Source organism: Mus pahari, chromosome 12 (assembly GCF_900095145.1).
Source record: "Mus pahari chromosome 12, PAHARI_EIJ_v1.1, whole genome shotgun sequence".
NCBI lineage: Eukaryota > Metazoa > Chordata > Mammalia > Rodentia > Muridae > Mus > Mus pahari.
Genome location: NC_034601.1, coordinates 80,185,398 through 80,203,819, shown reverse-complemented (window position 1 = coordinate 80,203,819; position 18,422 = coordinate 80,185,398). Strand labels below are relative to the sequence as shown.

Below are 18,422 nucleotides of genomic sequence, written 5' to 3'. Positions count from 1 at the left end.
GGTCTTGTAAACTTTATATGACCCAGCACAGGGGAAGGCCAGGGCCAAGTAGTGGGAGTGGGTGGGTAGGAGAGCAGGGGCGGCGGGGGGGGGGGTATAGGGAACTTTCGGGATAGCATTTGAAATGTAAGTAAAGAAAATAATAAGTAAATAAATAAATAATATATAAAAATAAAAAGTGTCACTAAAAAAAATTCTCCTTTATAAAAGAAGGTTTTGTTTTCTGTTGCCTAGAAATTTCAAAACTTACATATGGGACATTTGATATCTTTAAAAATTATTCTTCAACACTTAAATTTGATTTTGAGAGTATTTCCCAGATGTGACCTCACTAATCGTCTTTAATTTTTTTGAACACAGGACTATAGAGGTGATAAGTAGTTAATTTTTTTTTTCTGAGACAGGGTTTCTCTGTGTAGCCCTGGCTGTCCTGGAACTCACTCTGTAGACCAGGCTGGCCTCGAACTCAGTAATCTGCCTGCCTCTGCCTCCCAAGTGCTGGGATTAAAGGCGTGCGCCACCACTGCCCGGCCACTTAATACTTTTGTTGAGAACATCTGTTCAGTTCCCTGCACTTACATGGAAACCCTTTGGAAGTTCCCAATAATCCTGTTCCAAGGGCATCTACCACAGACTTCTGTCCTTTGGGTATAACAGATACACAAGTAGTGCACATACATACATGTAGGTAAAACTCTCATATATGTAGAAAAATCATTCACAGGGGAATTCATTTTTTTTTTGGTTCTCAGTGTTTCAAGCATTCTGTTTCATGATGTGTCGATCTCAAGGTGCAAAAGTAGGACCTCACTCTCTCCTCCCATTTTCCAACCTCTATCTCCAGCTCCTTCCCATTAGTGTTATATTGATGATGACTATCTAGTTCGTGTTGCTCTTCCTTTTCCAGAAGCCATGTTCATGGGGAATCTCCCAATCCATTCCAGTTTTGAACGTTCTCTATATACTCTTGGGATTCAGTTTATATTGGTAACATTTGTATAGTAAACTGATAACATTCCATACAAAGAACATAAGGAGAAAATACAACCAATGGTTTAATGTAGGTATGTGTTGGTTTTCTCATGCTCTCTCCCAGTCACAGCTCAGGCCATACCCCTAATAGAAAGGAAGTCGCATGAACGCATTGTTCTTCTGAAGTAAGTTCCTTTGAAATACAATACCTAGAGTGTTATCTGGAGATGGATTCTAAAGCAACCAGCAAAATTCCAGATTCCCAGAAGGAAGGTATTTGTTCAGCAAAACCCACATTGTTTGCACAAATAATGTAGATGCAGTGAATCAACATTATCACTTAGGGAATTATAGGAACACTTGAGTACTTTATGGTTCAAACTATTATCAAGACAATGTTTCATAGCATAAATGGGGAATACTCCTCCTTTTTCTCCCCTCTGTCAATCTGTTTTCTTTCTTTTCCTTTCATTCTCTCTCTCTCCCCCCTCTCTTTACTTTTAAAATAGCATCACAGAGTTTTATTTTTTAAATTATTTCTTCTTTACATGATTGATAGGTCTTCAACTGCTAAAGGTGCAGTATTGGACGATTGGACTTTAGAATTGCACTATTTCTGTGGTTCTTAATCTGTGACACCTCTTGGGGTAGAATGACCTTTTCATGTGGGTTGCCTAAGACCATTTGAAACAGATATTTACTATTCATAACTAGTAAATTGTAGCTATGAGGTAGCAACAAAAATAATTTTATGTTTGGGATTTCCATGACATGGGAAACTGTATTAAAGGGTCACAGCATTAGGAAGGTTGAGAATCAGTGATCTATTAGAGAGAAGTAGACAATGTGGGCTGTGGTTGTGGTCATTGAGCTCATACCATAGGAGGAGGTTGTGGATCTGGAATGCTATCTCATTCTCATTTCCTCCCTTATTATGAGGCACATGCTTCATTTTTACATGATCACTTGTCATACCACAGATCCAAAAAATAGGATATTCAATATTGGCCCAAAACCTACAAATCTATCAATTTTCTCTTTATAGGTTGATTTCTCTTAGGTATGTGCTATAATTGCAGAAATTATTACCAGTGTAATATATCTACTGTTGCTGGAATGACTGATGACTTTGAAATACGTTTGCAGGAAGAGTCTAGAAGTGATTAAAGATGGAAGCTGGAAGAAGCCTAGAATGCTTATTGGTAGTTCTGGTTAGAGTTCAGCAGCTCGTCAACATCAGTAGCATTTATACTAGTAAGATTTCAAGTGACGATGAGTACCATTCAGGAAGTTGACCAACACACACACACACACACACACACACACACACACACACATATATAACACTCTTTTTAAAAAATTTTCTCATATCATGTAGCAAATTAAGCTTAAATGTTATAGAGTAGATTATCTGGATGAGGAAACAGATCAGTCAGACAGCATTATGGTCCAAATTTTGCCAAAGGTAGAAAGATTAAAAAAAAAAAAAACTTTTACTTTGGCCATGGCTATGGAAATATATAGCATTGACCCGAAGCCAAAGGCTTTATTAGAACTACAGGACACATGACTTGATAATAGACCAATTATGTGCCTGGAATGCTACCACAGATTCAAATTTCTAAAGCAAAAACAAATACTCAAATTTACTTCATCATAGACAACAATCTGGAGAAATCCCAACCCATCAAATACCTAGGTATTTATTTTTTTATATTCATCTAAGAATATTTGGGTTCATGGTGTCACAGAGGAAAGGTGAGAAGTCCTGGTTGACTGACTTCCTGGTCCTCCCTAGGGCAATGTGTAGGAAGGTTTGGGAAAGAAACCAAGGCTGATTGCTAGGAAGATGACAATCCCGACCATGTGAAATCTGAGGGAAGGTAATCTGCTGGCAGTAAAAGAACCAGGCGTGGAGAATGGCCATGGTTTGGAGCTTTCTATATTCCTTGGAGTCCCCATCCTGGTACAGTACATCCAGAAGCCATTTATGAACATATAGGATATGGTAGTTTGTTCTTATGTCATTTATATATCACATTATTTTTTCTTCAGAATAAGAATGTATGTTTCCTGTTGTTCTAGAAGAGTCCCCAAGCTCCACCCATTGTCTAGTTGTGGGTTTCTGTATCTGTCTGAGTCAGCTGTTGGGTGGAGCATCTCAAAGGACAGTGATGATAGACTCCTGTCTACAAGCATACTAGAGTATCATTAGTAGTGTCAGGGATTTTTGCTTGCCCATGGGATGGGTCTCAAGTTGGGCAGGTTATTGGTTGGCCATTCCCTCAGTCTCTGCTTCATTCCCCATCTCTGCATTTCTTGTAGACAGGATACATTTGGGTTTAAAGTTTTGTGGATGGGCTGGTGTCCCTACTGCTCTCTTGGAGTTTCTGCCTGGCTACAGGAAGAGGTCTCTTCAGGTTCCATATCTTCAATGCTGTGAGTCAAAGCTAAGGACACACCCATTGATTCTTGGGAGACTCCTTTATCTCAGATCTCGGTCTTGTCTAGGAGGAGTCCCTACCTCCCCACCCCTGTCAGTTGTAGATTTCCATTTATTCTCATGACCATCTGGCTGTTCTTCCAGTCTCTCACCACACCCGGGAGGACAGTTACTCCACAGTAAGACCAACAGAGTCAACTAACTTGGACCCTTGGGGTTCTCAGAGATTGAACCACCAACCAAAGGACATATCGGGGCTGAACATAGGACTCCCTACACATATGTAGCAGATGTGAAGCTTGGTCTTTATGTGGGTCTCGAACAACTGGAGTGAGGTATGTCCCCCAAACTGTTGACTGTACATGGGATATATTCTTCTAGCTGGGCTGCCTTGTCTGGCCATTGTGAGAGGATGCATCTAGCCTCAAAAAGACTTGATGTGCCAGGTTTGGCACATACCCAGGCAGGCTGCCAACCATTGAGAGTAAAAGTAGAGGGAGAAGATTGAGGGAGGGGGTGATAGGGAGAGGGGCAGTGAACTGGATATAAAGTGAATAAGTAAAAAATAAATGTAAATCTTACACCTGTCTTCCCATTGAATCTGGGGTCTAAACACTTCACTGTAATTTTTATAGAGATGTAAAACTACACTAGCCATGTCTCTTGGAGGACACTTTGGATGTTTAAGCAATGCTGAAACAGTTAAAACGTTATGATTGGGGTGGGGTAGAGAAAAACATACTTTGCAAGATTCACATGAGCCTTTCAGGGGCAGGAACAGCCTGGAACTCTTCATGTGTTCTCCAGAGGCTCCTGTATTAAAAGATCGATCCCCAGATGGCAGTGTTGAGATGCAAGGCTTAGAGGGAGCTCCTTCGTCCAAGCAGCACATGGATCCCAGCTCTCCCTACTCGTTCTCATTCAATGGCTGACCGTTATGTGAGCAGTTTACTTTTGTCACATGCTCCAACCATGTGTGCTACCTTGGCATAGGCTCAGCATAATGAAGCCAGTTGACCAGGGACTGGGACCTCTAGCATGTTATCTCAAATTGACTCGTTTTCTTTACAAGTTTTTTTTTTTCAAATATAAGTCTTTTATTTTACTTTATTGTATATAAGAAGTTTATTGCTTGATATAGAGTATTGAGACGTCTTCATTAGGCATATTTATTTATATTTTCTTTCTCTTTTAGACAATAAGGTCCACATGAGACACCAAATATAATTCATTTTCTTTGTAAGTAGTATATTGTTTATTTTTACCGACTTTTGATATATTGTGCTCATTGTGTATCAGAAACGAAACATGTCTGTGATATCATCAAACATTCTATACTTTGAGTGTCCTCAATTGGGTTTGTAACCATGTAACTTGCTATCTGACTCTTAATCTTAGGAAATTTAACACTCTTTCATTACATTTACTCATAGACTACTTCATTCCTATATAAAATGCATTCCGATTAGTGGCCATCTGTATCTTCTCTTCCCTCTTTCCCAGGCCAGTCAGTCAACCACCAAACCTGTGTCCTCTCCACAAGTTCCTTTTCCACATCCATTTGCTTATGTTTAGTGATTTTACTCTGGACTGCCCATGTAGATAAGTATATGGAAAAATATGCACTAAATATAATTCTATAACAATGTATGTTCTAGTTGACATTCCATTGCTACAAATAGTCTAATTTTTCAATATTATCAACATTATTAATATTATCAATTGTACAATTTCAGATAGGAGCTGTTTTTACTCAATTTATATTTTATAATTTCAAGAAGAAAAAAGATATAGAATGCAATCAAATGCTCTCAAACAGAAATAATTAAAGGATTTTATTGTCTGTTATTTTTCAAAATGTTTAAGATAGTTTAAATTATGTAAAAATTACATAGAAGGGTATGTTTACATCTTTGTATCTCTTGGTATAGGTCAGTATAAGCAATATTTGTATAAATATGGTATGAATTCAGAGTAGAAGTATAAAATCATGTGTCAATATTCATGTCTTCAAAAGGGTTTTACACAAAGATAGTTGCAAAGTTGAAGTAGAGCTTGCAGGCAACTGTTTGACAAGTTCGATCATCTTTAACACCGGAAACAATCACAATAACACTTGACATTGCTACTTTAAGGTTAAAAGAATATTTTTGAGGTGTTTATTGGCATATGTGCTAATAATAGCTTCACTGACATCTTCATACATGTACACAATGTATTTTAGTGATGTTCACCCTGATAATGTCTTTTCCTCTTGTCATTCCTCATAATCCCCTTCTTTTCAATCAGCCTCTTTCTGCTCTTGTGTCTTCTTTCTGTTAGGATTCAATGTTCAATATAGGAACACGGGTGAGAGTTTGCTAGCTCGTGGCTATACCTTTGCAACAGAAATGTCTCTCCTTTCCTTATCAATCTTTAACTGTATATAAACTCTCTGGGAATTTGCTACTGTCCCTTCTGTGACAGGTGTTGATATGTCTATGTTTTGGCAGATCTTGTGAAGTTAATCATAGCTGCAGTAATTTTGAGAGTCCAATAGCCATGTCATATCAGAAAGTCAGTGCTCCACACATCTCTTTTTATATTCCCTATGCCCATTCAAATATAGTCATTGAATTTTGGCAGTGGTGATATAGGTCTCCTCTTCATGGATGAACCTTTTGTATTTCATTCTTAGTATGTTGAACAGTTAGAAGTCTCTGCAGTTACTACTGATCACCTCAAAAATAGATTTACTTTTAAAACCTTATTTTTTAGATTATAAATAATTATAGTCATTCTCTCTTTCCTTCTTTCCAAACTGTCCTATATAACCCTTCCTGTTCTTCCTCAAATTTACAGCATCTTTTCTCAGTAATTTTTATTGCATTCACATCTATATGAATGAATAAATGAATATGTATGAATGAATATATATGTGAATATAAATAAATATAAATATATATTTATTAATATATATACTAAATGAATGTAATATGTTTGTCATTTTTTTCTATTTAACTGTGTTTATAGCCAAACAATGCTGGTTTTGTTTAAACAAATTGGCTCTGTCATGAGGCAATGTTTCTTTCCATAATTATCACTTTCAAGTTGATTTATGTAAAATAGCACAGAAACTCATACAAATAAAATTTTAATTCATTTAGAAATAATAATTATAAGATTTTGAATTGGAAGGAAACCACATTTATAGATTCAGTTGTATATATATATATATATATGTATATATATATATATATATGTGTATGTATATATATATGTTGTATATATATATATATGTGTGTGTGTGTGTGTGTGTGTGTGTGTGTGTGTGTGTTTGACCAACTAATTAATGTGCTCCTCTCTGGGGAAGAATCACCTCTCACACTTCCAGCTTTGCTCTGTTGTCTGTAGTTCTCTGTGTAGGGCTGAGCACTTGTAGGCGTGCTCTCGTCTGGTTTGTCAATGCCTGCTGGTGTTAAGCTTGTTTACCTTACATCTGGGCAGTCATATTCATGAGACTTTTACAGCTGCAGCTTCTGACAATACTTTGAGACAATATTACAGCAAATTTCTGATCCTCTGGCTCTTACAGTCTTTCTGCCCCATCTTACACAACATTCCCTGAGCACTGGGTAAGGATGTACATTTTCTAAACTACAATAATCCCTACAAACAACCTATGAATATCTGCCCCTATTCCCACAGACATGTGTAGTCTTCTTCCTTCATCAAGAAACCTCTTTTCAACAGATGGAGGCTACTACAAAACAAACAGACAGACAGACAGACAGACATACTGCTACTGCTACTGCAACTATTGAGTTGTACAGTCCAATCCCAATGTATGCACCTACAGAAAGAAGACTCTTGAACCAAAGTTGCCAGCATAATTGTTTTCTAATCAATAGTCTTGCTTAGGTAAAGACCAGTGCAACAATCCTCTTTAGCTACACAATACAATCCTACTTGAGCAAAAGTGGCAAGGGCATTTATAGGTACCCAACTACCTGCTGATTAGATTTGGTGCCTATTCCTCAGATGGAATTCATATCCACTACTGTAAAAGTGCTTAAAAAATCCTGGATGGGAATATCATAGTCCTTAGAGGGGAAGCTATTACTGATGTTTCGCTGAACATATTATGTGTGTCATATTTTTTTTATGTAAAAATGTTTATAGCCAAACAATGCTGGTTTTGTTGTAACAAACTGGCTATTTCATGAGGCTAATGTTTCTTTCCATACTTATCAATTTCAAGTTGATTTATGTAAAATAGCACAGGAATTTCTGCAAATATAATTTTAATTCATTTAGAAAGAATAATATATACAGGATTTTGAATTAAAAGAAAACCACATGTATAGATTCAGTTGAATATGTTTATTGAGAAAAGAGAACAATCCTCTTGGTTAAAACCCAAAAGCATATTTCACAGAATCATGACAATGAACGATGATTTAGGCACACAGACTAAGCATTTCACATTCTCCCTCTTTTTACAACAAATTTTCAAAACGATTGATGGCACATATGAGACACAGAAGAAACCACGACTTCAGTAAACATATCAGAAATCTGTGATGTAGATGTCCAGTAACTAAGCAGAAGGCTTAGAATATATGAGGTGAAGAATGGCAAAGTCCTGACATTACAGTTAGAGGAAGTTTAGTCTCCCATGGTGTCCTCAGTAGTAGTAGCCAAATCCGGAGCCATAGCCAGAGCCACAGCCATAGCCACAGCCATAGAGAGAACGTGAGCCATAGCCACAGCCATAGCCATAGCCACAGCCCAGTCCACGGTAGCCACAGCCATAGTAGGAGCCATAGCCACAGCCCAGGCCTCCATAGCCATAGCCCAGGCCTCCATAGCCACAGCAGCCATAGCCTCTTCCGCCATAGTAGTTCCCGTAGTAGCCACACATGGTGCTGGTTGTTGAGGTTGTTCTTGAGTAGAGAGGAGTGGAGGTGATTTCTGTCTGGATGCTTCTGCCTGAAGGAAGCGCCTTTTATATTCTCTCAGTGTGGGTGTAACCCACCATGCACCCATTTTATTGACTAATTTTATGACTAGTCTAATTATTTTGTTGTTTCCATCGTGAAAATACTTCGCAGCCATTAAAGAAACTTGCTTGGCTTCATATCTCATGTAAACATTCTTTGTCTAGTTTAGGGTTCCAATGCCGTAGTGTACATCACATGCACTAATAGCTTGAGAATTGTGACCCAAACGATGCTTCCAGTTTAACCTTCTATATTCAGAGGTGACATTTTTAGTCAAAATTTGTTTTGTTTATCGATTTCAAAAAAGCCATACCTTCTCTTTGAATCATGAATTTTTCTTTACTTGCAATGCAAATTCATTTTCTGCTTCAGGGTTCAATTCTTTTCCTTTTCTGAAATCAAACATATTTTTCATACCCTTGATGGTAATAATATTGCAACCAATTAGTATTTTAGAAAATGAACTATGAGCTAAGTGCATTAAGTTTTATTGTTATACAGATGAGACTAATCCTATTTGAATTTAATTTCTATAAAGCAAAGAATTTTATTTATTGCATAAGATCTTATTTCTCCATTTATTTTTACAAATAAGTGTGTGGTGATTATTCAATACTTTAATGAATATTAGAATTATATTTTATGTACAGCACTATACAGTGAGCTTACCATTATATGCTTACATTGATCAAATTATTTAAATCAAGTAGTGCCAGACTTATTCTGTTTTTGACAGCAAATGCTGAGCTTTGACTGTTTTGTAATTGTCTCTGCTCCCATTTAGTTTTGTGTGATAATGAATCCTGCTAATATATTCACACAAAAGCCAGGGTAGTTTTATTTTTCAGTGGAATTGTGTACATTTATTGTATAAGGAACTAGGTCAGAAGTGAGATTACCTTTGTGTTCAGCACAGCCTCCTTGGTTAGTATTGAAAGAAAATAAAGAAGTTTCCCAACAGAGCATTTTCCTACTGATATTTAAAGCAAATACAGCTATTTATTCATTTACATTGTGTGTGTGTGTGTGTGTGTGTGTGTGTGTGTGTGTGTGCAGTCTACTGATGCTCTCATAGTAGTATGATGGTCTCAGACATGAACTCATACCGCCACAATCTCATGAGTGCCAGGACTTCAGAGCATATGACCAGATTCACAAATCAATATGGGCTTTAGAATATTCTCTTTGTAAATGAATTTTGGCAGACTAGAGTTGGGGTAGGTCTTGTGCTACTGTGTATTCAAAGGCTAAATTCTGTTCCTGTAGATCTATCTGGTGGCTACAAGAGAAGCAAACTCTTATCTATCCCAGCTTTGGTTCCTAGGTTAATTGTTCAATAAAAGCCTAAAGCCTATGATTGGGTGGTAAAGCCATGACATCCAGGAGGGAGAAAGGAACTCTGGGAAGAAGACAGAGGAAGCCCTTTAGCCAGGAGGCATGAGGGGAGACAGATGTGACTACAGGTCTGGAAAGTATAGCTAGCTATGTGGGTGGATGGGGCTAGGTGGTCAGGTTAACTTAGATAAGGTAGCTGAGAGTCTGCCCAACTAAGGCTTAGGCTTTGAAATATTAAGAGGTCTCTGTGATTATTTAGGGTATTAGCTGATTAAGGAATAACTGCTGCTGGGTTAATTTCCAGCATTAATTAATGTATACAGAATATTAATAATTATTTTACAGATATTTTAAAAATTATTGTGACATTTTATCAGACTAATCACGAGGTTTAAAAATTTTGACTTAGATGACATAGTTATTGTGTATTTTTCAGATTTTGCATACTGACCTCACTTATCACAGCTTCATCAAGCAGTGGCTTAGAATACATTTTTTCAGGAAAAAATAATTTAGCTGACATGGTAGTCTTTCTCTAGTCCAAGACTTTTTAAAAAAGTCTTAAAAGTAATATAGCTAATACACAGATTTTAACTTTTAAAATACTGACTAAAGAATTTGTAAAATTTTACTGTAATGGAACGGCATATTGAAATTGTAATATTGTAGTGGAATAATTCCTTCTAGAGAACTGTATTTCTTATAAATTTTTTTATCTTTCACAGAAACATTCTCAGATCAGTTTCTTTCTTTTAAAAATCTTTTCTTTTCCACTTTACTTTTCTTTTCTTGGATATTTCCTTTATTTGCATTTCAATGTTATCCTCTTTCCTGGTTTCCCCTCCAGAACCCCCCTATCCCACCCCCTCCTGCTTCTATGAGGGTATTCCCCAACCCATTCCTGCCTCCCCTCCCTTGTATTCCTCTACACAGGTGCATCCAGCCTTTACAGGACAAATAGCCTCTCCTGGCCTTGATGCTCAACAAGGTGACATATGTAGCTGGAGCCATGGGTTGCTCCATGTGTACTCTTTGCTTGGTGGTTTAGTCCCTAGAAGCTCTGGGGGCGGGGGAGAGTCTGATTGGCTGTTATTGTTGTTCTTCCTATAGGGTTGCAAACCACTTCAGCTCCTTCAGTCCTTTGGCTAACTCCTCCATTGGGCACCCTGTACTCAGTCCAATGGTTGGCTGTGAGCATCTGCCTCTGTAATTGTCAGGCTCTGGCAGAGCCTCTCAGGAGACAGCTATATCAGGCTTCTGTAAGCAAGTACTTGTTGGCATCTACAATAGTGTCTGGGTTTGGTGACTCTATATGGGATGAATACCCGGATGGGACACTCTCTGGATGGCCTTTCCTTTAGTCTCTGCTCCACACTTGGTCTCTGTATTTCCTCCCATGAGTATTTTGTTTCCCCTTCTTAGAAGGACTGAAGCATCCACACTTTGGTCTTCCTCCTTCTTGAATTTCATGTGGTCTGTGAATTGTATCTTGAGTATTCCCAGCTTCTGGGCTAATATCCACTTATCAGTGAGTACATACCATGTGTGTTCTTTTGTGATTGGGTTACCTCACTCAGGATGATATTTTCTAGTTCGATCCATTTGCCTAAGAATTTCATGAAGTCATTGTTTTTAATAGCTGAGTAGTACTCCAATGTGTAAATGTACCATATTTTCTGTATCCATTCCTGTATTGAGGGACATCAGGTTTCTTTCCAGCTTCTGGCTATTATAAATAAGGCTGCTATGAACATAGTGAAGCATGTGTCCTTGTTATATGTTAGGAAATCTTTTGGGTGTATGCCCATGTGTGGTATAGCTGGGTCCTCCTGTAGTTCTATGTGCATTTTCTGAGGAACCTCCAAACAGTTTTCCAGAGTGGTTGTATCAGCTTGCAATCCCACCAGCAATGGAGAAGTGTTCCTCTTTCTCCACATCCTTGCCAGCATCTGTTGTTTTTGATCTTAACCATTCTGACTGGTTTGAGGTGGAATCTCAGGGTTGTTTTGATTTGCATTTCCCTGATGACTAAGGATGTTGAACATTTCTTTAGGTACTTCTCAGCCATTCATTCAGTATTCCTCAGCTGACATTTCTTTGTTTAGCTCTGTATCTCATTTTAATTAGGCTATTTGATTCTCTTGAGTCTAACTTCTTAAGTTCTTTGTATATAATGAATATTAGCCCTCTATCATATGTAGGATTGGTAAAGATCATTTTCTAGTCTTTTGGTGGTCTTTTTGTCTTATTGACAGTGTCTTTTGCCTTACAGAAGCTTTGCAATTTTATGAGGTCTCATTTGTCTACTGTTGATCTTATAGCATAAGCCATTGGTGTTCTGTTCAGGAAATTTTCCCCTGTGCCCATTTTTGAGTCTTTTCCCCACTTTCTCTTCTATTAGTTTCAGTGTATTTGGCTTTATGGGGAGGTCCTTGATCCAATTGGACTTGAGCTTTGTACAAGAAGATAAGAATGGATCAATTTGCATTCTTCTACATGCTGACCATGAGTTGAAACAGCACCATTTGCTGAAAATGCTGTCTTATTTTCACCGGATTATTTTAGCTCCTTTGTCAAAGATCAAGTGACCATAGATGTTCGGGTTCATTTCTGGATCTTTAATCCTATTTCATAAAAAAAGAACAATGTTGGCCTTCCTTGGGATTTGAATTTCCCCCTACAAACACTTCAGTTTCTTTTCACCATTTTCATAAGGTTTCATGTGTTTTAAACTCGTCTATTCTCAAATTTTAAAATTTTTTTGATATCTTCTAGATTGAGATTGCTAGTATAGGAATCACAAAGATTTCTGTACTGAACTTCTGGATCACAAATATCCTTAAGTTCAGGGTTCTTTCCCATTTTCTAGAGCTTTGGGCAATTAGAATCACCATTCTTTTCTTCTATTGTTGAAAGACTACCCACTGTGCTCTTCCCCAGCTTCACATGTTTGCTTTAATTTCATTTTATTTACCTACTGCTCCCATTTAATTGTTTGGAACTAGTTTTCCCCTCCAATTCTTTATTTATTGTTTTTATTGATTGATTAATTAATTAATTAAGTTTACATCCCAATAGCTGTCTCCCTTCTCTCTGTCCTCTCCTCACATAGTCCCTCCTCTCACCTGCCCTTCTCTTCTCTGAAAGGGTAGATGTCTCCCATGGGTATTCCCCCACCTTGGTAAACTAATTCTCTGCAGAACTTGGGGCATTCTCTCCTACTGAGGCCAGACAAGGCAGCCCAGTTAGGGGAACATGATCCAGAGGCAGAAAACAGGTTTAAGAAGAGTGCCTGCTCTGGTTGTTGGGGAACCCACATGAAGACCAAGCTGCAAATCTGCTACATTCTCCTTTTTTTTCTTGAGATTTTTCTCAGTTATTAGGTTTATATAAACTTATGTATAACTAAGTAAGTGTTATTAAATTCACCACATACCCTCTTTTTGTTAGATAATAGAACTTTCCAATTCTTATCCATAAATATACATCTCTAAATGACCAATTGACATATTCATACATTGATGGTTACCTTAAAAAGTCATGAATGGAACCTTAAATTTATGATTTTCCATACTCTCAAATCTCTTCTTTTCTCTGTCTGCATTTCTGAGAATGAAAATCACTCAAATTAGACAAGATCCCTTCTACAGAACTATTCTTTAATTTATGCTGAGAATACATCTTTTGTTAGAGTCCAGGAACTACCCAATTAAACTTCAGAGTATTGACATTCAGACTATTGAATATCTCAAATACTGCATTAGGAATGCTTAGTTACCTAAATCTACAATTTATCTTCAATCCTAAGGTAGACTTTTTTTTTTTTCTGGTTGGTTGTTGTTGTTGTTGTTGTTGTTTTTACCTGAAGCTTATATAACCCATCCTTCCTGGTCCAGCCTGCCATTTTTTAACTGTGCTGTAAGGATGCTTCATCATGTTCCGTCCCCCTTAATGCTATGTAATAGACTTAGTGCCCTCAGAATTGACAGCTTTGCATTTGAAGCCTTTATCCTACTGTTATAGCCTTCTGGAAACAGCAATACAAATGCTAAGCTTTTTCTCATCTATTTTCTCTTAATCTTCCCAAGCAACAGTTCTTGACCACCTACTTCCAACATTTTTAAAGTTTCCCTTAGCTCACATTGGCATTGCACATGTGGCCTTATATGTCTCGTGACTTCCCTATCCTCAGGTTGCTCAATAGTGCCAAATGTAAAATTGTGATTACAGGTTAAGATATAAAAAAATAAAAGTATTAATGAATGACCAGATCAATTTGATCAAATGGTTTTAAATTTTCCTCTTTTCAACTCTAGTTTGAAATAATTTCCAACTCTTAAAAAGCTGAAAAATATCATTTAAATTTCATTTAGTTCTGTCTTTGTTTATTCAAAACTAACGAGTAAAAAAACAAACAAACAAAAATCAACCACTGACAACATCCATCACTAAGCTAAGGATGCTGTTAGAACAATGGTTCATTGTCTTTTCTGTTCTAGCTGCCAATCTAGAATTCCACAATAATTTTCCTGTAACTTTTCTTTAGATTCTTCTTGGCAAATCTTTAATTTTCCCTTGACTTTAATGGTAGTGACAATTTGTAAGAGTAATATGGTTTATAGAATTTTGCTTATTTTCAGTGTTTTCATACCGCTAGGTTGAAGTATTGCATATTACAAAAGATAGTTACTCATAACATTTGAATTTTGAAGAAAAAACTTTGATAGATTTTAAAGTGTAAACTTCCAGAAGAATTCCATTTCTATGTGTACATAATTCATGAGTTTAAACATCTAGAATTAAGAATGCCATTACTTTGAATTGTAAATTAAATTATATATACATATATGTAAGGTATGTCAAGACACTATAGAGTGAATCTATGCCGTCTTTTCTACCCTTAACAGCCAGAGCCTTGCACAAACTGTTCAAATCAGCTAAGTCTGAAGCAGCTCTTGAAAAGCACTGCTCAGCATCAAACCTCAGCAGACACATATAAACACAGCAATTGTTTGTGGAGTCCAGGATGCTGAAGAATGCAAACACATTCCGCCCTGACTCTTGCAGTCCTCCAGAGACTCAGGCACCTCCTAGGGACACTCTTTGAAGGATGAGTAGGACACCTATATAGGGGTTAGAGATGCAGTTTAGTTGTAGGGCATGCGCATGCTATGCTTGTGTGAGGTTCTGAGCTTAGGCCCCAGTGAGCACATACACACAAAGATGCAATTACAAGACCAACACACCAAGATAGGCAGATCCATGGTTGGTTTTACTTTGTAAATCTAAAAGTATGTTGGAAAATGATGCAATGAATTCTTATCCCTTTTCAAAATGAAGAGTTTGTGATGGTTAGTTAGTTGGACAGTTCAGAAGCCTCTCTGCAAGGAAGGGGGGACTGAGAAGTGGTAAAAAAGGAAGAAAGCACTGGGGTTTTGTCCTCAGGATGGACCCTGGGGTCCACAGTGGGAACAGTTCCTTCTGGCCTCTACTCACTGACCAAACACTTTACTAAAACCCGCTTCTGGGCTTTGTTGTAAGGTGTGTATATACCTATGTAAGCATGTATATATTTATCTATCAAGAAAAATTAAAATTAATGATATTGCAACCAAGAAAATAATAAAGTATATTGTTTATTCAAAGATCTGCAAATCAATCCTAACACCCCATATCTTCCTCCAAAAGATATTTACCTCCAAGAGAAAATTCTTTGAGGTTAAAATCCATATCAACAATATTGTTTATATTAAGTACCAATGGAATTTAATTTTGCTTTCTGGAGCAAACATTCCTCAGAAACAAAAAAGAACTTCAGTTTAGGACATAATAGTTTATGTGCCCTGACTTATAACAATGTGTTCTTGAGTATATTGTTGTGAGAGACATTTCAGACGTCTTCAATGCCAGTTACTTGCTAATATGAATCCAGCAGTTTCTGTGGTTTACCCCACACACCATTCACTCTGTATATAAAGCCTCAGGAACTTGAAACTCTATAGATACTGACCCAGGCACACAACTGAGCACTCTAATCCTATTACCACAAGCTTTTGCATTATTGATTATGGTAGCCTTGACTATGGCTATGGAAACCTAGGATATGACTAGGGATGACTGGGCTGTGTCTATGGGGGCTACAGATATGCCTGCTACCATCCACACTGCTAAGGAAGATGTTGGTCTTGCTTCTTCAGAGGATCAGGCTTTTTTTTTTTTTTTCTTATAAGACACTCCTTTCTTTCAGCATTACTCATTTTAATGCTGTCATCTGTTCACACAGAGACTGACAAGTAACAGCTGTGTCTTAGACTATTATGTGCCAACAAAACTTTTTACATTGCAATAATCTGGAGTTTCCATTAATGAAAAACATTTCCTTGATACTATTCTGATTAATTTAAGACTATCAATAAGAACAGACCAGTATAACAAACTGTATATGCTAGTAGTATGAAGTATTCATTATAAACCAATAATTTATCTAAGAAATTTTATAAATACACCTTTATTAAAGGTTACCTTTTGAAAACCTTGATTATTCTGTGTAGTTTAAGTATTTAAAGATTGGTTTATATTATGTTTATGATGCTGTCAATAGTTTTGATATCTATAATTTGAAATGTGGATGTACCAAATATCATCTTGGTTAAAAATTTGAAATTTACTGTCTTAGTCAGGGTTTCTATTCCTGCACAAACATCATGACCAAGAAGCAGTTGGGGAGGAAAGGGTTTATTCAGCTTAAACTTCCACATTGCTGTTCATTACCAAAGGAAGTCAGGACTGGAACTCAAGCAGGTCAGGAAGCAGGAGCTGATGCAGAGGTCATGGAGGGGTGTTACTGACTTGCCCCTGGCTCACACAGCTTGCTCTCTTATAGAACCCAAGACTACCAGCCCAGAGATGGCACCACCCACAAGGGGACCTCCCCCCTTGATCACTAGTTGAGAAAATGCCTTGCAGCTGGATCTCATGGAGGCATTTCCCCAACTGAAGCTCCTTTCTCTGTGATAACTCCAACCTGTGTCAAGTCCACACAAAACTAGCCAGTACACCTACAAATGAAAATGAAAACCATATACAAAAATCACAATTGGTTTCATTGGGCAAAGATATTGCTGTATGCACAATGAATAAATTCTTGCCAAGTGAGAATAAATTCTAATATAATTTTAACATTGATAATAAAGATAGAATTCAAGAGAGTGATGATGAAACGTAGACATCATAAAAAATGATCTATATCTTTCCAAAGAATGACAGAACGTATTTTGAATAATTCATAAAAAATTTCGGAATAGATAAGCACAGTCTGGTTTGAGGGTTGTATAGGACAATCATCAATCAGAGCATCTCAAGGTACTGCATGGGTCTGCACACATTCTATGTGACAACGAAAAAGTTGCTCAGTTAATTAATGGGTCGCGATTACTATGATGGAAGGTCTGCCCACTGTGGCCTGAAGCATCATCTGGATTTGGGTTCTGGCCTGTATCAGAGCAGAGAAGTTGAGCTGAGTAGCAGGCGCACATGCATTTATTTATTTTTTTGCTTTTGATGTAAGAAGTTGCCTCCTGTCTCTGCTTCCTTGACTTCCATACTGTGATAGGCTGTAACCTGGCACTGTGAGTTGAAGTAAACCTTTTCTCCTTTAAACTGCTTCTTGCCAGGGTACATTATTATAGCAACAGACATGAAGCTCAGACATGAAGTATGTCAACCAGATCACTGCCCACTAATGGACTTAGACAACAGGAAAAGATTCTGGCTACGCTCATAAATAGTGTAAGTCTCATTACGCTACAAACACATAAAATGGATATTCTGAAAGTTGGTAGAAATATAAATACAATTATCAAGAAAATGATTTCTATAACACATAAGTGATCCTAATATCAAAGGAGAATTCAACGCAGAAATACTTAAATTCACACAAGACACTTTGCATCCTGACCACCTCAACTATCAGACATGTTTCTTGTTGGAAAATATTTTATTTATGTGAAGAAGCAGTATGCCTATCTGAGCATTGAGGTTTTTTTTATTTCTTCCATTTTCCCCCATCTCTCCCTCCCTCCCTTCTTCCTTCTTCCCTCCCTCCTTTCCCTTCCTTTTTTCCTTCCTTCCTTCCTTCCTTCCTTCCTTCCTTCCTTCCTTCCTTCCTTCCTTTCCCCACTTCTTTTCTGCTCTCTACCATCTCTCCCTTCTTTTTTCTTCTTTTATTTATTCTATCTTGTTGTCATCTTTGCATTTTTGAAAAGTGGACCTAGGACCTTAAAAAATGCACACAGCTCCATGTAAAGAGTATTTTGTTTCCCATTCTAAGGAGGAACGAAGTAATCTGAGACGGAAGGAAGGACAGTCCAGAGACTGCCCCACCCGGGGATCCATCCCATAAACAGCCACCAAACCCAGACACTATTGCATATGTCAGCATGATTTTGCTGACAGGACCCTGATATAGCTGTCTCTTGTGAGGCTATGCCAGGACCTGGCAAATACAGAAGTGGATGCTCATAGTCATCTATTGTATAGAACACAGGGTCCCTAGTGGAAGAGCTAGAGAAAGTACCTAAGGAGTAAAGGGGCCTGCAACCCTATAGGAAGAACAACAATATGAACTAACCAGCACCCCCAGAACTTGTGTCTCTAGCTGCATATGTAGCAGAAGATGCCCTAATCAGTCA

The 18,422-nt window shown here is 37.5% G+C and overlaps 1 protein-coding gene across 1 annotated transcript; it reads right to left on the bottom strand.

The window, feature by feature from the left end:
• Positions 1-7,849: 7,849 nt before the first annotated feature.
• Positions 7,850-8,369, bottom strand: LOC110330141 (keratin-associated protein 6-5). The gene has a single exon (XM_021210101.1). It carries the CDS (start codon positions 8,316-8,318, stop codon positions 8,082-8,084), a length of 237 nt encoding a protein of 78 aa, XP_021065760.1. The 5' UTR covers positions 8,319-8,369; the 3' UTR covers positions 7,850-8,081.
• Between the last annotated feature and the right edge of the window lie 10,053 nt (positions 8,370-18,422).

Coding starts and splice junctions, on each gene's coding strand:
- LOC110330141 (XM_021210101.1), bottom strand. CDS start 8,318: ATGTGTGGCTACTACGGGAACTACTATGGCGGAAGAGGCTATGGCTGC.